The 19006-nt window shown below is 46.2% G+C and overlaps 2 protein-coding genes across 4 annotated transcripts; both read left to right on the top strand.

The window, feature by feature from the left end:
• Positions 1-2951: 2951 nt before the first annotated feature.
• Tmed4 (transmembrane p24 trafficking protein 4) lies at positions 2952-6766 on the top strand. 2 transcript variants are annotated; one of them, XM_046437874.2, is made up of 5 exons: positions 2952-3142; positions 3332-3432; positions 3602-3727; positions 3901-4047; positions 5748-6766. In XM_046437874.2, exons 1-5 carry the CDS (start codon positions 2983-2985, stop codon positions 5895-5897), a joined length of 684 nt encoding a protein of 227 aa, XP_046293830.1. In that variant the 5' UTR covers positions 2952-2982; the 3' UTR covers positions 5898-6766. The 2 variants fall into 2 exon arrangements, with proteins under 2 accessions (XP_046293830.1, XP_046293831.1); XM_046437875.2 differs by having other exon boundaries at positions 3081-3220.
• Positions 6767-9083: 2317 nt separating this feature from the next.
• Ddx56 (DEAD-box helicase 56) lies at positions 9084-19006 on the top strand. 2 transcript variants are annotated; one of them, XM_046437810.2, is made up of 14 exons: positions 9112-9668; positions 9771-9932; positions 10459-10619; positions 10748-10918; positions 11034-11124; positions 11879-12123; positions 12433-12552; positions 13586-13699; positions 13819-13913; positions 14474-14547; positions 14691-14780; positions 16681-16786; positions 18341-18414; positions 18744-19006. In XM_046437810.2, exons 1-14 carry the CDS (start codon positions 9609-9611, stop codon positions 18819-18821), a joined length of 1641 nt encoding a protein of 546 aa, XP_046293766.1. In that variant the 5' UTR covers positions 9112-9608; the 3' UTR covers positions 18822-19006. The 2 variants fall into 2 exon arrangements, 1 of the variants encoding a protein (XP_046293766.1); XR_009226081.1 differs by lacking the exons at positions 18341-18414; positions 18744-19006 and having other exon boundaries at positions 9084-9668; positions 14380-14547; positions 16681-16728.

Raw genomic sequence — 19006 nt, forward strand, 5'->3', positions numbered from 1 at the left:
TGTAGCTCAATGGTGGAGTGCTTGCCTGGCATGTGTGATGCACTGGGTTTGATCCTTAGCACCGCATAAAAATAAAATAAAGGCATGTTATCCATCTACAACTAAAAACTATCAGATAGTTTAAAAATTTGTACATTTATGATAATACTGCACCTTCTCCTGGGAAAAAAACACATTGGTTACAGTTACAGGTTGCTGGGGATTGAACCCCAGGGGTGCTTAACCACTGAGCCACATCCCATCCCTTTATTCTTTTTAAATTTGAGACAGGGTCTCGCTAAATTGTTGAGGTTAGCTTTGAACTTGGGATCCTCCTTCCTCAGCCTCCTGAGCTACTGGATTATGGGCGAGGCCACCACATGCAGTGACTCATTTAATGGCATGAACAACAACAACAACAACAAAAAGATCACAGGCATGCTTAGCAGTGCCCAGCTGTGCTAATGCTATTTTTTAAAGTCTTTATCTGGGGCTGGGATGTAGCTCAGTGGCAAAGAGTCTGCCTTGCATTCACAAAGCCCTGGGTTCGACCCCCAGTTCCAAAAAAGACAAAAAAAAAAAAGAACCCCACCAAAAAAAAATAAGATTAAAAAAAAACCCTTTAAAAAAAATAAAAAATAAATGAAGTCTTTATCTGTTGGAGAAATATACTGAAGTATTTATAGGTGAAATATGGTCCTTGTCCCAGGTATCAATCCAATAACAAGGATGAGGTTTTGAGAAAAAAATAAATTTTATTGATTTGCTATCAAGAGAAGGCAAAGGATTCATGTCACAAAGGCTGCCTGCCATTCTAATTGCTAGGGGGAAACAAAGGGCTTTAAAAAGGGGGATACAAGAGCTGTTTTCCAAGTAACTTTATCAGTAGATCTAATTAATGTTCAACTTACATCCATATGAGTGCTCTTATACCAGTTTCGAGGTCTGGACTCTTTTATTCTTGTGGGTAGTGAGCATAACTCAGTTTAGAACAGGAAGAATGTTAACTTTACCTCCCCCTTAATTAAGGAAGGGAAGAAGAAAGAAAAAAAACATCAATTTTCAAATAAACCACCAGTGATTGAGCAGCAAGGTTTATAGTAAAAGCATGAAGTGGACTTTCCTTACAAGAAAGGCACCCCTGTTACAGGATTTGCTATAATATAATTCAGAGGGAAAATGCCCAGATAGATGATACAAGGAAGGCAAAAAATTGTTGTTGAAGCTAAATAATCAATATATGAAAGTTCATTGTCACTAATCTACTTGTGTGAAAATTCTCTTTGTAAAACAAAGTGCCAACCTTCCTTGTGCCCAATAAGTAACTTCCTGATTTTTCATTTTCCTCTGTATACAAGCAGGATGTTCTGTCATTCCACAGGAACCTACTCATTCCAATTACTTCTCTTTTCCTGTTTTCTTAATCCAGATTTTCAGGGCCATCTTGCACCTTCCTCCACCCCCACCCCCATCCCCAGAACGAGGCAGGATGCTGTGAAATGAGCTGGCAAGAATTCACCTGGTTCTTCCTCTCTGCCCTCTTCCTCTTCTTTCTCTCCTCTCTGCCTCTCCTTTTCTTCTCCTTCAGGCAGCCCCCCAATAAACCAAAGCTTGCAAGCTCTCTGCCTTCTTCCTCTCTGCCCTGTTCCTTTTCTTTCTCTCCTCTCTCTGCTCTCTTTCTCTCTGCTCTCCTCCTCTCCTCTCTCTGCTCTCTGCCTCTCCATTTCTTCCTCTTCGGGAAGCCCCCCAATAAAATCTCTTGGTTGGAAAAAAAAAAAAAAGAATTCACCTGGAGGTCAAGTAACTTAAGCCTGGAGAGTGTACCCACCGGAAAGGCTGAATGCTGGTTTACACCATGCTTTGTTGTGTATTCCATCAGAGAAAAGATAAGCTAAGTGCTAATATCTAAAAGCCAGGAGATTTTCATGTCACAGCCAAACGTGCAGTTTCTTACTGTAGGGAGACTCACAGGACTTTGAGAGTGTCTGCTCAGTCTCATTTTTTTCCTTGCACCGGCTCCACTGAGCCACATCCTAAGTACTTTATTATTAGTATTAGTATTGTTGTTATTATTATTATTTTATTTTGAGACAGGGTCTCGCTAAATTGCTTAGGGCCTAGTTAAGTGGCTGAGGCTATGTATTGAATTTGCAATCCTCCTGCATCAGCCTCCCCAGTCTCTGGGATCACAGACATGCGCCACCTCCTTGGCTGCTCAGTCACATTCTTAAGAGGTGAATCGGTGGCGGCAAAAACACCAGTTACACCAAGAAAGACATCCCGGGATCTTGCCTTTTTGGTATAGATGGCACGGAGAGCCCACAATCGGGAACAACCCACGCCCGAATGAAACCATGGGAGTCACCTGGCTAGTTTGGGCGCTGTCCCACGTCCCCACCGAGCCCCAGGACCCATAAGAACCCCACTCAGGCACCCTCTTCCACTCCATCAGGGTGGGACAGCAGATAGGAACAGAGAGCAATGCAGAGAGGGGGTACTCTGCAGAGACAGTCGCGCTTTCTTGCCGTGTGGGAGGTGAGGAGGTTCGGGTAGCCTGGCGCGGTGGCAGGGTGAGGCAAGAGGATCGCAAATTCAAAGCCAGCCTCAGCAACTTAGCGAGGCCCTGTCTCTAAATAAAATCAAAAAGGGCTGAGGATGTAACTCAGTGGTTAAGCGCCCCTTGGTTCAATTCTTCCAACCAAAAAAAGAGAGAAAGTTTGGAGAGATTGTCCAATCTAGACGGCGGGCAGGAGCCACCGCGCAGGCGCTTTTTAGCTGGGGCTGAGAGGCACAAATTGTGTCCCGCTGACGGAGTTAGATGGAATTGCGCAGGCGCAGAGCGGTAAGCGTCCCTAAGGGTACCCAGGACAGAAAGGGGACGGAGGAATAGAAGATGGACGTCACTGCGCAGGCGCTCTCTGTCTCGCTGTGTGGCGTCGCCTGGGCCGCGCGCAAGCGCAGAGCGATCCGCAAACGTGCGCACGCGCGCGGGTATCAGGCAAGATGGCAGGTGTCGTGGGTAGGGGCCTGCCGGCTATGGGGCGACCGGCGTTGCTGTTGCTCGTGGTGTGTGCTGCCGGCGCCCAGGGGCTTTACTTCCACATCGGCGAGACGGAGAAGCGTTGCTTCATCGAGGAAATCCCCGACGAGACCATGGTCATCGGTCAGGCGGGCTGAGGGTGGAGAGGCCCTTTGTTTTCGCCCGGCCCTCGGAAGTGCCCCTCCTCCCGAGCTTGGCCAGGTCATACCCCCAGACCTGGCCTGTGGGTGCCCCAAGGACGCCAGGCCCCCTGCCCAGCGCCCCGGGCCGCACGTCTGGGGGCCAGGTCATGACTGTGTGTATGCCCTGCAGGCAACTATCGAACCCAGATGTGGGACAAGCAGAAGGAGGTTTTCCTTCCCTCGACCCCTGGCCTGGGCATGCATGTGGAGGTGAAGGACCCCGACGGTAAGGTAAGGTCACCGCTAGCAGGGCTTTTAGCGGTGTCAGTCGTACGTTCATCAGCGTTCCAGGGGGGGATGTAAGGCGCCTCCTTGGTCCTGAATCAAGGTCCTAGGGCAAAGGAGCTTGCCCCTTGAGAAGTCACGGTAGAGATTGGACTTTCATTGATCCATGTTGCAGGTGGTACTGTCCCGACAGTATGGCTCCGAGGGCCGTTTCACGTTCACCTCCCACACCCCCGGTGAACATCAGATTTGTCTGCACTCCAATTCCACTAGAATGGCCCTCTTCGCCGGTGGCAAACTGGTAAGAAGATTTCTGATCTGTTCCCATAGTCGTTTGTGACACTGTTGCACCGTTAGAGTTCGGAATACAGATGTTACCCTCCTGCCACAGCCATGGACAAGAGTGGGTCCCATAGCCTGGAACACAAATGGTTTTGAGGCCCCACCACTCAGACACCCTGTGTTCCCTTGTAGCGTGTGCACCTAGACATCCAGGTCGGGGAGCATGCCAACAACTACCCTGAGATTGCAGCTAAGGATAAGCTGACGGAACTGCAGCTCCGTGCTCGCCAGTTGCTTGATCAAGTGGAACAGATCCAGAAGGAGCAGGATTACCAGAGGGTAAGGGCCTTTTGTACTTGGAGATTATATCTACTGGAAGTTTCTGCTTTCTCTACTTGGGAGATCAACTCTTCTGAGAATGGAATGGAGGGTATCAGTCTAGATAGCTTCCCAGGTTGTTTTCACTTTTTTTGTTGTTGTTAGTGCTGGGGTTTGAACCCAGGGTCTCACCTGCACGTTAGGCAAGCACTTTGCCACTGAGCCACACCCTCTTCACTTTTTAAATTGTGATAAAATACACATAATGTAAAACATCATTTTAATTGTTTCTAAGTGTGTAGCTCCATGGCGTTGAGTAGATTCACATTGGCTAGGTGTGGTGGCACATGCCTATAATCCCAGCTAATTGGGAAGCCATGGCAAGAGGCTCACAAGTTCATGGACAATCTGGGCAACTTGGCAAGACCCTGTCTCAAAAAATAAAAAGGGCTGAGGATGTAGCTCAGTGTTAAGACACCCCTGGGTTCAGTCCTTGTACCACCAAAAAATAGATTCATATTGTTGTGCAACCATCACCACAATCCATCTCCAGAACTCTCCTGAGTTAGTATTTAATAGATTTTCACCTTCCAAAACAGAAGACCTGTACCTATTAAATACTAACTCAGGCTGGGGATATAGCTCAGTTGCTAGAGTTTGCCTTGCATGCACAAGGCCCTGGGTTCAAACCCCAGCACCACCAAAAAACCAAACAAAAAACAAACTACCCATTTCCCTCCCCAGTTCCTGTTCTATTTTGTCTATGCTTCTGATTGTTCTAATTCAAATAAGGGGAATCATAGCGAATTTTTCCTTTTGTGACTGTCTTATAAGATCTCTAAGGTTCAGATATGTTGTAGCATTGTCAGAATTTCTTTCCTTCTTAAGCTTTAATAATATTCAATTGCATATATGACCCAATTTTGCTTTTTTGGGAGGGGGTGTGGTACTAGGGATTGAACCCAGGGCTTCACATGTGCTCGGCAAGTACTCAACTACTGAGTTCCATCCCCAGCCCTTTTTAGTTTAACAGGGTCTCAATAAGTTACCCATGCTGGCCTTGAGTTTGTGATCCTCCTGCCTCAGTTTTCTGAGTCGCTAGGATTAATGGCATATGCCACCCTTGCCTGGGTCCCATTTGCTTTAGTTGCCTTTTTAATTTTTTGATACCAGGGATTGAACCCAGCCATGCTTTACCACTAAGCCACATCCCACCCACCCACCCTTTTTGGGGCTGGGTACCAGGTATTGAACTCAGGGGCACTTGGCCACTGAGCCATATCCCCAGTCCTATTTTGTATTGTATTTAGAGATAGGGTCTCACTGAGTTGCTTAGCACATTGCCCTTGCTGAGGCTGGTTTTGAACTTGTTATCCTCCTGTCTCAGCTTCCTGAGATGCTGGGATTACAGGCTTGTGCCACTGAGCCCGGCTTCCCCAGCTCCTTTTTTAAAAATATATTTTATTTAAGGTCAAGATCTTGCTGAGTAGCTTAGGACCTTGTAAAAGGAGCATGATTTCAGTCCCAGCAGAGATGCTTGTGGAGGCGACAGCACTGTTCCTTCCTTGAGACAGTTTTTATGTTTGGGGAGACTGTGGCACCCCTAATGGAATCACAGGTGATATTCCAGAAGGTATTTGGTCCTGGAATTAAGCAGTCACTCACAATTTTCAGGATAATTTCTCCTGCTCATTTAACCTTGTGCCTGTTACCCCATGCAGTATCGTGAAGAACGCTTCCGTCTGACCAGTGAGAGTACCAACCAGAGGGTCCTGTGGTGGTCCATCGCTCAGACAGTCATCCTTATCCTTACTGGCATTTGGCAGATGCGTCATCTCAAGAGCTTCTTTGAGGCCAAGAAGCTGGTGTAGTGTCCTCTCTGTATGACCCTTTGTACTTTAGTTCTTTGGTACTTTCTCCAACCAATCCCTTAACCACCTGGATTTTGAGGGGGAAAAAAATGCAAAAGAATAGGACATGTTGGTAGTATGGCAACAAACCATTCTGATCAGTAACTTGTTTAACCTTGATTCTCATGGACACAGGACATTGGTCCAAGATTTCAAATTCTATTTTAGGGCTTATAAGGAATTGAAACTAATACAAGACAAGTCTTGTCTCTTTTGCCTCCAATGATTCCCCTGTCCTCTCAAAAAATGAGCAAATGACCTTCTGTTTTTTCTTCATCTGATTACACAGTAGGTAACTGGCATACCCCACAAAGGAGGCCTTGCCTCACTGTTCCCTAGCCAGTTACTTGGTTCACTCAATGGCTTTGTGAATGTAAATAAGGGGCAGGTCTTGGCCCCAGAGGATTGAGATGTTTTTCTATATATTAGAACTATTTTTTGATAAATTATATATTTTCCTTCCTAGTTGAAGTGTTACTGCCTGTAACTAGCTGAAAACACCAATCTAGTCCTTGTGCATTCTGTTTATTCACACGTTTTTATAACTGCCATGGCAGCTCTCAGGATTTCAGCAGTCTGTGGGCCAGAAGCAGATGTTAACAGCTGTTCTCAAGGCCATATTAGAAGGCCTAGCAGAATTCTCTTGGACACCTGTGATTCCCATCTGATAGGGCCTCAGAGTCAGGTAAGACAGTGAAAGAGCCAGTATGGACAGTGCACTCTTATCCCCCGTCTTCCCAATTTATTTAAGCTGTGGTAATGTTTTCTTCAAGGGAACGAAATTGGTTCTTTATTCAGATTTTTCCAATTAAATAAAACGTCTTACAGTAGTTGTGTTTGAGATGAAATAAGAGGTTGTGGGCAGAGGAGAAGCAAAAAGGGAAAGAGGAAAAATTCTTGGTCAGCCAGGGTGGGTGATCTGGTATGGACCTTAGTGTGGACTGTGTTAGGGCTTGGCTTGGATGGACCTCTTTCTGGGAAACTAAGAGTGGACAGAGTGGTTCCTTAACCATTCTCAGGCCGACCAAGTGGAGAACATTTCAGCAAGGACATGTGAGGAAACTTATGTACTTGGTTTCTTAGCCCCTGAATCATAAATTTGAACAGCTAATGATGCCCTTCTTCTGTATAAAAACTTTATTATTAGTTGCCCATTCCTGACATTTTATTTCATAATTTTATTATAAATATATTTGGAATATTATTTATTAAATTACTTTATTTGACCTACAGAACTAAATTCTTCCCTTGTTATTTCTCTTTGTGTCCCACACTATTCAATAGTTATTTAGTTTTATTCTTTAAAAAAAATATGTAATTTATAAAAAAATTTTTTTTCAGTTGTCAATGGATCTTTTTATTTTATTTATTTATATGTAGTGCTGAGGATCGAACTCAGAGCCTGACACATGCCAAGCAAGCTCTACCTCTAAGCCACAATTCCAGCCCCTCTATTGGGTTTTCATTTTAAGAATTCTAGTTTGCAAAGAGGTGGCAAAGAAATGAAAAAAAAAATTTGACATATTAATTCTGGGTGCCACATAATATAGTCCAGTGAAAATTCTTCAGATTTTTAAAATAGCTTTTCAGTTTCCATGTTAGAATTAACACAAGGGAACTTGCAATCCTCCTGCCTCAGTCTCCTGAGCCACTGGGATTACAGGCATGTGCCACCGCACCTGACCCTTCTCTCCTATTTTACCAGGAAAAAGAAAGTGTGGGTTGGGGAGCACACATTCTTAACATTCACTGTTATCCTAGCCTGGTTCCCCTTATGTTAAGCTGTACCTATCTTCATCATTTGGTCTCAGCCTGGGTACTTGTGATACATAAACTATTCTCAACAACCTGTTGTCTCTGGTATTCAAATGTTGGATCAGGGGAGCTGGATGCACAGAATGACCCTGGAAGCTCAAGGTAAACTCCTGGGAAACGCTAAGATCCAATTTGATTTATCAGGTTTGTATTTGGGTGTAATGGTAGGCAGAATAATGGCCCCCCAAATGTGTCTATGTCCTAGTTCTAGAAATCTGTGACAGTTAACCTATCAATTAAGGTTGTCAATCAGATGATTTTAAAATAGTAAGATTATCCTGGGCCATTTGGGTGAACCTAATATGAACACAAAGGTCTGATGACTTGTAAATAATCCATCCCTGTCCACTTGGACAGTTTGTCTTGTCACCCCATTTCCATCTACAAAGCCAACACTAGTGGGTTGAGTCCTAGAATCTTATCTGCAGCTTACCTCTTGTATTTTTATTTATTTTTGGTACCGGGGAGTGAAGCCAGGGGCACTTCACTCCCCCACTTTTTTTTTTTTTTTTTTTTTAGGTGTAGATAGACACAACACAATGCCTTTATTTTTATGGGTGCTGAGGATGGAACCCGGGTCCCGCCCTGCTAGGTGAGCGCTCTACCTCTGAGCCACAATCCCAGCCCCTCACCCTTTTTTGAAAAATTGATTAAGGGTCTGGGGTTGTGGCTCAGAGGTAGAGCATTTGCCTGGCATGCATGAGGCACTGGGTTCAATCCTCAGCACCACATAAAAATAAAGATATTGGGTCCACCTATAACTAAAAAAATAAGGAACTTTTTAAATTGTAGATGGACACAATACGTTTATTTATTTTTACGTGGTGCTGAGGATCAAACCCACTGCCTCATGTGCTAGGCAAGCGCTCTACCACTGAGCTACAACCCCTGCCTCCCATCCCTTTTAAAAATAGAGACAGGGTCTCACTCAATTGCCTAGAGCCTTGCTAAATTGTTGAGGCTGGCTCTGAACTCGTGGCTCGGCCTCCTCAGCTACTGGAATTACACGCATGCACTACCAGGCCCGGCTTCTCTTACACCATTTTTTGTCGTTACGGGGGACTGAACTCGGGGGGCACTCGATCACTCAACCACAGCCACAGCCCCATTTTGTATTTTACAGAGGGTCACTGAGTTGCTTAGCGCTTGGCTAAATTGCTGAGGCTGGCTTCAACTCGAGATCCTTCTGCCTCGGCCTCCCGAGCCGCTGGGATTACAGGCGTGAGCCACCCCGCCAGGCCTCTCCCACTTTTAAAGCTTGTGCTAAGGCTTCTTGTATTTGTTTCCTACTGCTGCTGTAACAAATTATCACAAACGGAGTGGCTTTAAACAACAAACGTTATCTTGATATCTCTGAAGGTCAAAAGTCCGATACCTTGATTTTAACCCTGTGAAACTAGTGGTAAACTAGTGATCCATAGAACTGTAGTCTATCAAGAGCCTGACGACAGCCAGGTCTGGGATCTCCAGACCACCGCCCTTCCCCTGAGCGCTACTGCAGTGATCTGCCCGCAGCGCGTCAAATGGCCTCAGTGGCTCCGCGAAGACTGCTGCGCCACACTAAGGCTGGATTCTAACAGCACCCAACCGGAGAAAGTCCCGCTAACGCTATTCCTGAAAGTCGCGGGAGCTAGAAAGTGCAGAAAAAAATCCGGGTGAGCGTTTGCGTCGCGAGATTCGAGGCGAGCAACCAGCAGCCCTACTTCTGACCTCCCCCGAACACCGGAAACCTGAGAGACGGGACTTCCGGAAAGTGGCGGTTTCTCTGAGCTTGATTGGTTGTTGCTTTGAGTCGCCCCGCCCGTGTCCTTGCTTTCTTCTTGCTGTGCGTGCTCGTTGTCAGTCCCGAACCACGCCATGGCGGACTCAGAGTCCTTGGGCTTTGAACACATGGGCCTGGATCCCCGGCTCTTGCAGGTACCAGGGAGGGCTGGGGACCCGAGAATCCGGCTTAAGGGCTCTCAGGGCACGCCACTGCCCTCCGCACCGCTTGAACCGCACTCTTCGTCTGTCTCTCAGGCTGTCGCCGATCTGGGATGGTCGCGACCTACGTTGATTCAAGAAAAGGCTATCCCGCTAGCCCTAGAGGGGAAAGACCTCCTGGCCCGGGCCCGCACTGGTTCCGGGAAGACAGCTGCTTATGCTATTCCGATGCTACAGCTGCTGCTCCACAGGAAGGCGGTGGGTAGTCAGAGGCCGGACGGGAGGCTGGGAAGGGAGGTCCCAGTTTGTACGAGGTTTTCTCTTGGATCATAGAATCAGTCGGGTCCCATTGTGGCAAACGTTCTGGGTTGGGCTTTAGGTTACCTGGATCCTAATCCAGGACGTGCTCCTCTACCATCAGCTTGGTGTAATCTTGAAATAACATTACAGTCACTTTCTTTCCTTCCTCAATGAAAAGGGGCCAGGCACATCTTCTACTTGCAGAGTTATTGTGAGAGTACAGGTTCATACCTAGCGTTCATAACTTCATAACACACAGTAACTTCATTACACACTAAGGAAGTTATTTTCTTCTGTCAGCACCCAGGGAAAGCCCTCCATTTTATTTTCTGAGGTGGGCAGAATGAGGGGATGATCAGAACACAGGTTGTTGTATGGGCAGGATTGTGGTTGGACCAGATTGCCTGGAAAAGATAGAGAAAAGCATTGGTTGGGTCCATTGATATTCACTGCTGGCTTTAACCTGTAATTTATGGTCTTACAGACAGGTCCTGTGGTGGAACAGGCTGTAAGGGGAGTTGTCCTTGTTCCTACCAAGGAGCTAGCACGGCAAGCTCAGTCCATGATTCAGCAGCTGTCTGCCTACTGTTCTCGGGATGTGCGGGTGGCCAATGTCTCAGCTGCTGAAGACTCAGCTTCTCAGCGGTGAGTGAAAGGGAATGAAGCTACACAAAGATGTAGGATGGGTTTGTGTGTAGTAGGAGAAAGCACAGGTCCAAGGTGAAGTTCCAGCTGCCAAGTTCTTCTTGATACCCATTTCTTACCACCTGTAGAGCTGTACTGATGGAGAAGCCAGATGTAGTGGTGGGGACCCCATCCCGTATATTAAGCCACTTGCAACAAGACAACTTGAAACTGCGTGACTCCCTGGAGCTGCTGGTGGTGGATGAGGCTGATCTTATTTTTTCCTTTGGCTTTGAGGAAGAACTGAAGAGTCTACTCTGGTGAGGAAGAAATGGTGATGGTGGTGGTAGTGGTGTAGTTTCCTAGTGGAAATGTCTTTGAGACCACATTTAGAGGTCCTTGGAGTAGGAGCCTGACTAGGTTTTTTTCTTTTAGTCACTTGCCCCGGATTTACCAGGCTTTTCTCATGTCAGCTACATTTAATGAGGATATACAAGCATTAAAGGAACTGGTACTACATAATCCGGTAAGGGATGCTGTGGGAATATCTGGAGCTGTAGACATGGGAACACTTGGAGGATTTGATGCTCCTTCTGAGGTCCTTTGGTGTTTTGGGTGGGACCATTGTCATTGGATATGTCATTCCTGGTCTGAGGCACTGAAAGACAGTCATCTAAAATTTACTAATATTGTGCTGGGGTTGTGGCTCAGTGGTAGAGTGCTTGCCTAGCATGTGTGAGGCACTGGGTTCAATTCTCAGCATTGCATATAAATAAATAAAGGTCCATTGACATTTAAAATATTTTAAAATAAAAATCACAATATATTTCTGGGTGTCCCAGTTCAAACTATACTTTGTCTAAAAGCCTAAGGAAGGTTCCTTCCTTATACCCTGCCCCCACTATCTGCTTTGAGTGGCAAAGCCAAAATTCTAAGGCCAAAGCTTTCAATGTTATATTTTACCTTTCAGAATTTCTGAATTTTACCCTTCAGAAGACCTGTTGCTGTAGGCTTTCCATACTCGCTATTGTAATTTATCAATGTATTTCTCTTTGTCGTATGCATCATGTGCTTTGTGGATTGTTTATTTTTTCCCCCCTTTCTGTATATCCCAAAGTTAGGGCACTTGAGTTTTTAGATTGCAAAACTACAGGAATTTTAGCATGCCAGAAATCCTTAAACATATCCATGCCCTGCACTAAAATGATGCTTTTGTTGGTGAGTTAGTAGCCATAGAATATCTGTTTTTCGTCCTTACTACAGGCCTTTTCTCTCCTCAGGTTACCCTCAAGTTACAAGAGTCTCAGCTTCCAGGATCAGACCAGTTACAGCAGTTTCAGGTAGTCTGTGAGAGTGAAGAAGACAAATTCTTGCTGCTGTATGCTCTGCTCAAGCTATCATTGATTCGGGGCAAGTCCCTGCTCTTTGTCAATACTCTAGAGCGGAGTTACCGGCTCCGTCTATTCCTAGAGCAGTTCAGCATCCCCACCTGCGTACTCAATGGAGAACTTCCCCTGCGCTCCAGGTTTGTCATGGCCCATGTCTTGGTAGAAATAAGTTGAAGATAGGGATGGAAAAGGAAACCAACTGATGTTTATGTTTCTTGAGTATAATAGTGGGGCTAGGCCTGAGCTTGACTGGTAGTTATTTCTGACAACTCTGGAATACTTACTGTTACTCCATTTTCATCTGAGGAAATTGAGGTACAAAGATTAAGGAGAAAGAGATTGAGAGGAGGACAAAATAGGAAAGGGCAGTCGTTATGATGATGGCCAGGGATGGGAGTGGGCCTCCCACACACCCTGCTGGGCTGATCCCATCTCTTGGTCTACAGGTGCCACATCATCTCACAGTTCAACCAAGGCTTCTATGACTGTGTTATAGCAACAGATGCTGAAGTCCTGGGGGCCCCAGCCAAGGGCAAGCGGCAGGGACGAGGGTCCAAAGGAAACAAGTGAGTTTGCATTTCTTTTCTGACCTCTTCTTCAGAGGTGCCTGTTTTTCAGCTTTTTGGAAGACTGAAGCTAAGAGTACACAGAGCAGGATGCCAGACATTCCAGATGTTTGGTAGCATATCGCAGAGAGCTCCACTGGCCCTTGCTTAGCTACTTGAGTATGGAGAAGGGGAGTGTTTTAGCCAGCTTTTTTTTTTCCACTGTGACCAAAAGACCTAATCAGAAAAATTTAGGGAAGAAAAGTTTATTTGGGGCTCATGGTTTTAGAGGTCTCAGTCCATAGAGAGCCAGCTCCATTCTTTGGAGCAGAACCACATGACAGAAGAGTGTGGTAGGTGAAAGCAGCTGGGAACATGGCACCCAGGAAGCAGAGAGAGAAAGCTTCTCTCTTCAGGGACAAAATGCATACCCAAAGGCATAACCCTAATGACCCATCTTTTCTAGCACACCCTATTTTGCCTATAGTTACCATCCAGTCAGTCCTATCAGGGAATTAATGTATAAATTATGTTGACTCATATCCAATCATTTCACCTCTACACCTTCTTGCATTGTCTCTCTCATGAGCTCTTGAAGGACACTTCATATCAAAATCGTAACAAGGAATAAAGGGCACCAAGGGTCAGACTGGGCTTGGGAAATTGGCATGTGCTATCCTACAGGGGAGACAGCCAGCCTGAAGTGCATGTGGCTGCGTCTTACAGGGTGTATGTTTTTAAGGGAAAAATGGAAGTCCCCTAGTCTGTCCACCTGAAGAGTGAATTGTTCCAGAGGTAGTTCTCAATTCACTCTGTGGGGCAGAGAGTTCTGTCATTGCCCCAAAACTGAGGTCAGGGCAAGGGTTTGACCACATTTCAAAGCTTTAGGCTGATCCACAAGGCCACAACTCCTGAAATAGTTCTGATGTAGAATAGTCTTGCATATACCAGGGTCTTATGGTCTTTAGGTTTTGCTTAGAGGGGGTTTTTTTGGCTTAAGCTTGAGAGTGCCCTCCCAGAGATGGGTCTGGCTGACATTGGGTTATTTTCACAGGGCCTCTGATCCAGAGTCAGGTGTGGCCCGGGGCATAGACTTCCACCATGTGTCTGCTGTGCTCAACTTTGATCTCCCCTCCACCCCGGAGGCCTACATCCATCGAGCTGGCAGGTAGGGAGGAATGTGGTGGGCCTAGCATCTAGGTGATGGGCATGCTGAAGGACTTGGGGTGGGCTGGATAGAGCTTAAATGTCAGAGATACATTTCAGCTAGGTCATCTCCCCTTGCAGGACAGCGCGAGCCAACAACCCAGGCATAGTTTTGACATTTGTGCTACCCACAGAGCAGTCACACTTGGGCAAGATAGAGGAACTTCTCTGTGGAGGTAAGAGTCCTGACTCTTATTGGTATGGGCCTGGGTGAGGACCAGGCTTCTCCCACAACAAACTCATAATAGTGACAATAGGCAGCCTCCACTGTTCATCCTCATCCTGTGCTGTGTGACACATGCTATCTCCCTTTACAAATAAGTAAATATGTCCATTCAAAGTCAGGTTTACTAACAAATTAAAAACAAAATCACATTTACTGTCTGCCTCATGACTGGTGAGTGATTTGATGTACTGCTCTGACAGCTCATTCCAAGGTACTAACTGTGCCTGGACTGCAGTCCATGACCATCGTTGTGGGGGCCTTGTGCCCAGAGCAACTTTGGAAGAGGAAGGGAGAGTGGGCAGTGGGTCCTGGAACTGAGGGATGTGATGGCACACAGGACTTAGGAATATACACTCCTGTCCATACCATCACTAGGCTGCCCATGAAACAATGAAATTGTGTGTTTGGCCTCTCAGGGATCAGCCTCACCTCAGGGAGAAGGAGTAGGAAACTTCCAGTGAAGACCTTAAATGGATTCTGTCCTGAGTCCCTTTGCTGTCTCTTCCCCAGAGGGCGAGGCCCCGGTCCTGCTTCCCTACCAGTTCCGAATGGAGGAGATTGAGGGTTTCCGCTATAGATGCAGGGTGAGCTGGACACTGGGGAGAGGATGGGGAGTGGCTGGGGCGGGCTATGATTGTGATAACAGGGATGACACCTATGGATGCGTATCCAGGTGTGAGAAGGACTTGGGAAATCTCACCATCTGATCACCAATGTCTGCCTACAGGATGCCATGCGCTCAGTAACTAAGCAGTCCATTCGGGAGGCAAGACTAAAGGAGATTAAGGAGGAACTTCTGCATTCAGAGAAACTTAAGGTAAGGATAGGGTGGGCAAACTTAGGAGAGTGCTTTGGATGCCGAGCTCTGAGTGGTGAGAATCAGAGAACCGGGCTGTGTGTTGGCATTTGGTAGGGAGAGGAAAACTGGCCAAGAGATTTTGAAAGGAGCCAACCATTTTGTTGGGAAGACAAATGGCACAACCTCATGTGGGCACTCAGTGTTTATTAGGATTTCAAGTTCTCTTCCTCTGGGCATATTAGTGAATGTGTATATTCCCATTCATCACATTATTTTTAGGGAGTCAGAAGATGGAAGGAGCCCCAGAGTTGACTCCAGGGGGCTTACCAAATAAATGAAAGTGCAGCCTCAGCTGAAGCTCACACAGACATAAGAAACAATGAGGAGGCTATTTGTGTATACCTAGGAATACTCTGTAAAATGATGCTAACTGAAAGAAAGCAGCACAGGGTGCTGCTGTGTGGTCAGAGAGGAGTGAGAGTGAACATGTAATGGACTCTTTGTCCACGTGCTAGGACTCAGGTGAATTCATGGAACTAGCAATAGTAGCTGCCTCTGGGCAGGGAGGGTGATGCAAACAAAAATGGTAGGGAAACTTTTTTCACTGTGTCATCTCTTATGCCTTATAAATTTTAAAACACATGGGTATATTGTCCTTTAAAAAGCTCTATTTGTTATAAACATTGATGTGGCTGTGTCCCTGTAGTATGTTGTTTTTAAGTTCTTTGGGTATAGACCAAGGAGAGGGATAGCTGGTCAAATGGTGGTTCCATTCCCAGTTTTCCAAGGAATCTCCATACTGTTTTCCATATTGGCTGCCCCAATTTGCAGTCCCACCAGCAATGTATGAGTGTACCTTTTCCCCCATATCCTCTCCAACACTTAGTGTTGTCTTCATAATAGCTGCCATTCTGACAGGAGTAGGATGAAATCTTAGAGTAGTTTGATTGGAACCAACCTAGATGCCCTTCAGTAGATGAATGGATTAAAAAAATGTGGCATATATACACATGGAATATTACTCAGCAGTAAAAGAATAAAATCATGGCATTTTCAGGTAAATTGATGGCATTGGAGAAGATAATGAAGTTAGCCAATCCCAAAAAAATGCTGAATGTTTTCTCTGATATAAGGAGTCTGATTCATAGTAGGGTAGGGAAGGGAAGCATGGGAGAAATAGACGAACTCTAGATAGGGCAGAGGGGTGGGAGGGGAAGGGAGGGGGCAGGGGGTTAGAAATGATGGTGGAATGTGATGAACATTATTATCCAAAGTACATGTATGAAGATACGAATTGGTGTGAATATACTTTATATACCACCAGAGATATGAAAAAATGTGCTCTATATGTGTAATATGAATTGTAATGCATTCTGCTGTCATGTATAAAAAGAAAATCAATAAAAAATTTAAAAAATTTAAAGTTATAAAATATTACATTAAAATTATCAACTATAAAAAAAATCCATTTGGGGGGTTATGGCTCAGCGGTAGAGCACTCGCCTAGCGCATTTGAGTCCCTGGGTTCCATCCTCAGCAACACATAAAAATAAATAGATAGATAGATAACAAAGGTTTAAAAAAAACTCCATTTGGCCAGGTATGGTGGCATGCTTGTGCTCCCAGCTACTCAGGAGTCTGAGGTAGGAAGATTGCTTGATCCCAGGAGTTCAGGAGCAGCGTGGACAATATAGCAAGACACAGACTCCAACAAACAAACAAAAAAAATTGGCTGGTAGTAGAGTGCTTTCCTAATGTGTACAGTGCTCTGGGTCTGATTCTCAAAACTCCCCACCCCCGCAAAAATAAATTAAAAAACAAACCTCAGAACCTCAATGCTAAGTGAAAGAAAGTCACAAAGTCTGCAAAGTCACAAAAAAAAGATACTAACTCCGCCAAACTCTCTGCCCACTGTCAGACATACTTTGAAGACAATCCCAGGGATCTCCAGCTGCTGCGACATGACCTGCCCTTGCACCCTGCAGTCGTGAAACCTCACCTGGGCCATGTACCTGACTACTTGGGTGAGTGTCACTGAGGGATCGGGAGGCAGTGGGCTGGGGGACATGGCAGGGGTTCTTCTGCCATTGTGTGACAGCTCCTATGCTCGGTGCTGAGGAAGCTTGTGGGACAGGCAAGTAATAGGACATAGAGACCCAGGTAGCACATCGTGTATCCACACAAACAAGTACACAGTATGTGTTCACACATGTAGACTTGCCCACTTCACCCCATAGGGTGTACTGTCTCCTTTGTGGAGATAAGAAAACAGGTAGTGCAGAGATGATGGCAGATCTAAGATTTGAGCCAGGCAGTCTTGCAGAGCAGGGTGGAATGACAGAATGAGCTAGTAGTTGGTTGAATGGCTTTGTGTGCTGAAGAGAGTGAGCAGGTTTTGGGGAACATCCTGGGTGGGAGGCAAATCTTCCTATGCTGGAGCAGACTCTGGATTGTCAGGCACGGAAGTAATGGCTTGGACACCTGTGGAGTGTCTAGGTAAGAGCAGATGACAGGGAGATAGACACTGCAGGGCAGAAACAGGAATGGGGAGCAGCCATTCATCCTGGCTGACCCTTCTCATCTCACATAAGCTTCTATTGTCCATGTGTGTATTTTTGATAATGAGAGTATATTATATGCTTAAATTGGGTTTAAGGAGAGTGGCAAGGATGTGCCATGGGCAACGAATATAGGCCCTCCCCATGCATGGGCTCTGGTCTGCCTGAACTGAAGCAAACTGGCAGGTGTGATGTGATATTCCTGCCTTGGAAGTGGAAAGGCCTGAATGGTGGGAAAGGAAGGGCCTAGGAGAGATGGGAGCATGGAGATGCTAGAGGGAGGGATAGAAGCCAGGCTTCCAAGGGATAGTGAGCTGGAGGAGACTCCAGCTGTGGTCTGAAATGCCAGGAGGGGAGGCCAGAGCTTTGACCTAAGGGGCCTGGTAGGAGCAAAGTCACTCACCAAGAGGATGTGGCCAGGAGTCCAGAAGCCAGGGGAAAGTGGAAGGAATCAGTTGTGGCCTGTCTCGGGGGAGGAGGCCAGGGTAGTGGGTATGAGGGCAGGGTCAAGGTCAGGTATGGGGACGGAAGCAGTAGGGGCTGGTGAATTTGTAGTAAGGGACATATGTGAAGAAATTGTCCAGCCTTTTTAATTTTGGCTCAGTTTTTCTTGACATTATTTTCCTTCCTCCTCCTTCCCACATACTAAGCACATATTCTACCATTGAGTTATACCCTAGCCCCTATTTTTCTTTCTTGTTACATGTTCATTGCAATAAGTTTAAATACTATTTAAGAGTGATTTAGACAGTGAAAGTCTAAGGTGCTAACATTCTCTGACCCAGTGCATATGCGATAATGAATAGCTGTAGACTCTTGGATCAGAATTAAAGAATATGCTACAGAGTTTGCGGGGGAGGCAATGCTGAGAAAGGGGGTGGGATAATACTGGGAAAGCTGGAGGGAGGACCAAGAGCCTCTCAGAGTAATGGAACCATATTTCATGGGGTGGGGGTGGCTGTGGAGGCTGGTGTTTGTGGGTTGGGTGAGGATTCTGCTGAAGACCTGCTTCTTTTCCAGTCCCTCCTGCTCTTCGTGACCTAGTACGCCCTCACAAGAAGCGGAAGAAGCTGTCCTCCTGTAGGAAGGCTAAGGTATGTGCCCTGAGGGCTGCGGGTCAGCAACAGGACCCTTGCTCCACCTTGCCCCTTTGTTGTCACCAGGACATACAGATGCCTTGCCCTCAGGATGAGGAGAGTGCTCCCAAAAACTGGAGTGTGAGCTGGGGTTACCTCCCTGACTGTCACAGGCCCTGCTCTCTATCCTCAGTTGTCCTTTTTCCTCACAGTATCCATAGCAGCTTGCATTATCATTGGCTTATGGCTGACAGGGTTCTTACCAAGTACCAGCACTGTCCATTTTGTGTCTGTGTTTGGATGATTGGTCTGATTCCTCCAACTAACTTGCTACTTTGCCCATGTAGAAAGTGAAGACCCAGAACCCACTGCACAACTTCAAGCACAGAGGAAGGAAATCCAGACCAACAGCCATGCCCTCCTGAGATTGCCTGGGCCTGAGTTCGAAGTGGATTGGGCTTCCTTGCCTGGATGGAGTGGGTTTCCCACACTTCATGTGCGCACACTCCTGTGCTTGCTAACTGGATAGACTGAACTCTGGGGAGGCTCTGGACCCTCCAGATCTGCCAAGCTGCCATTTGCCCCTTAATAGAATAACAGTTCCAGCTGC

Source organism: Marmota monax, unplaced genomic scaffold, assembly GCF_021218885.2.
Source record: "Marmota monax isolate L192 unplaced genomic scaffold, Marmota_monax_Labrador192_F-V1.1 WCK01_AAM20220418_F8-fsc00109, whole genome shotgun sequence".
Lineage (NCBI taxonomy): Eukaryota > Metazoa > Chordata > Mammalia > Rodentia > Sciuridae > Marmota > Marmota monax.

Excerpts from the sequence above, each read along its gene's own strand:
- Tmed4 (XM_046437874.2), top strand. The coding sequence starts at position 2,983 with ATGGCAGGTGTCGTGGGTAGGGGCCTGCCGGCTATGGGGCGACCGGCG. Across the intron at positions 3,143-3,331 it reads CGACGAGACCATGGTCATCG|GCAACTATCGAACCCAGATG; the intron begins GTCAGGCGGGCT and ends TATGCCCTGCAG. Across the intron at positions 3,728-3,900 it reads TCTTCGCCGGTGGCAAACTG|CGTGTGCACCTAGACATCCA; the intron begins GTAAGAAGATTT and ends GTTCCCTTGTAG.
- Ddx56 (XM_046437810.2), top strand. The coding sequence starts at position 9,609 with ATGGCGGACTCAGAGTCCTTGGGCTTTGAACACATGGGCCTGGATCCC. Across the intron at positions 10,620-10,747 it reads GAAGACTCAGCTTCTCAGCG|AGCTGTACTGATGGAGAAGC; the intron begins GTGAGTGAAAGG and ends TACCACCTGTAG. Across the intron at positions 12,124-12,432 it reads GAACTTCCCCTGCGCTCCAG|GTGCCACATCATCTCACAGT; the intron begins GTTTGTCATGGC and ends CTTGGTCTACAG.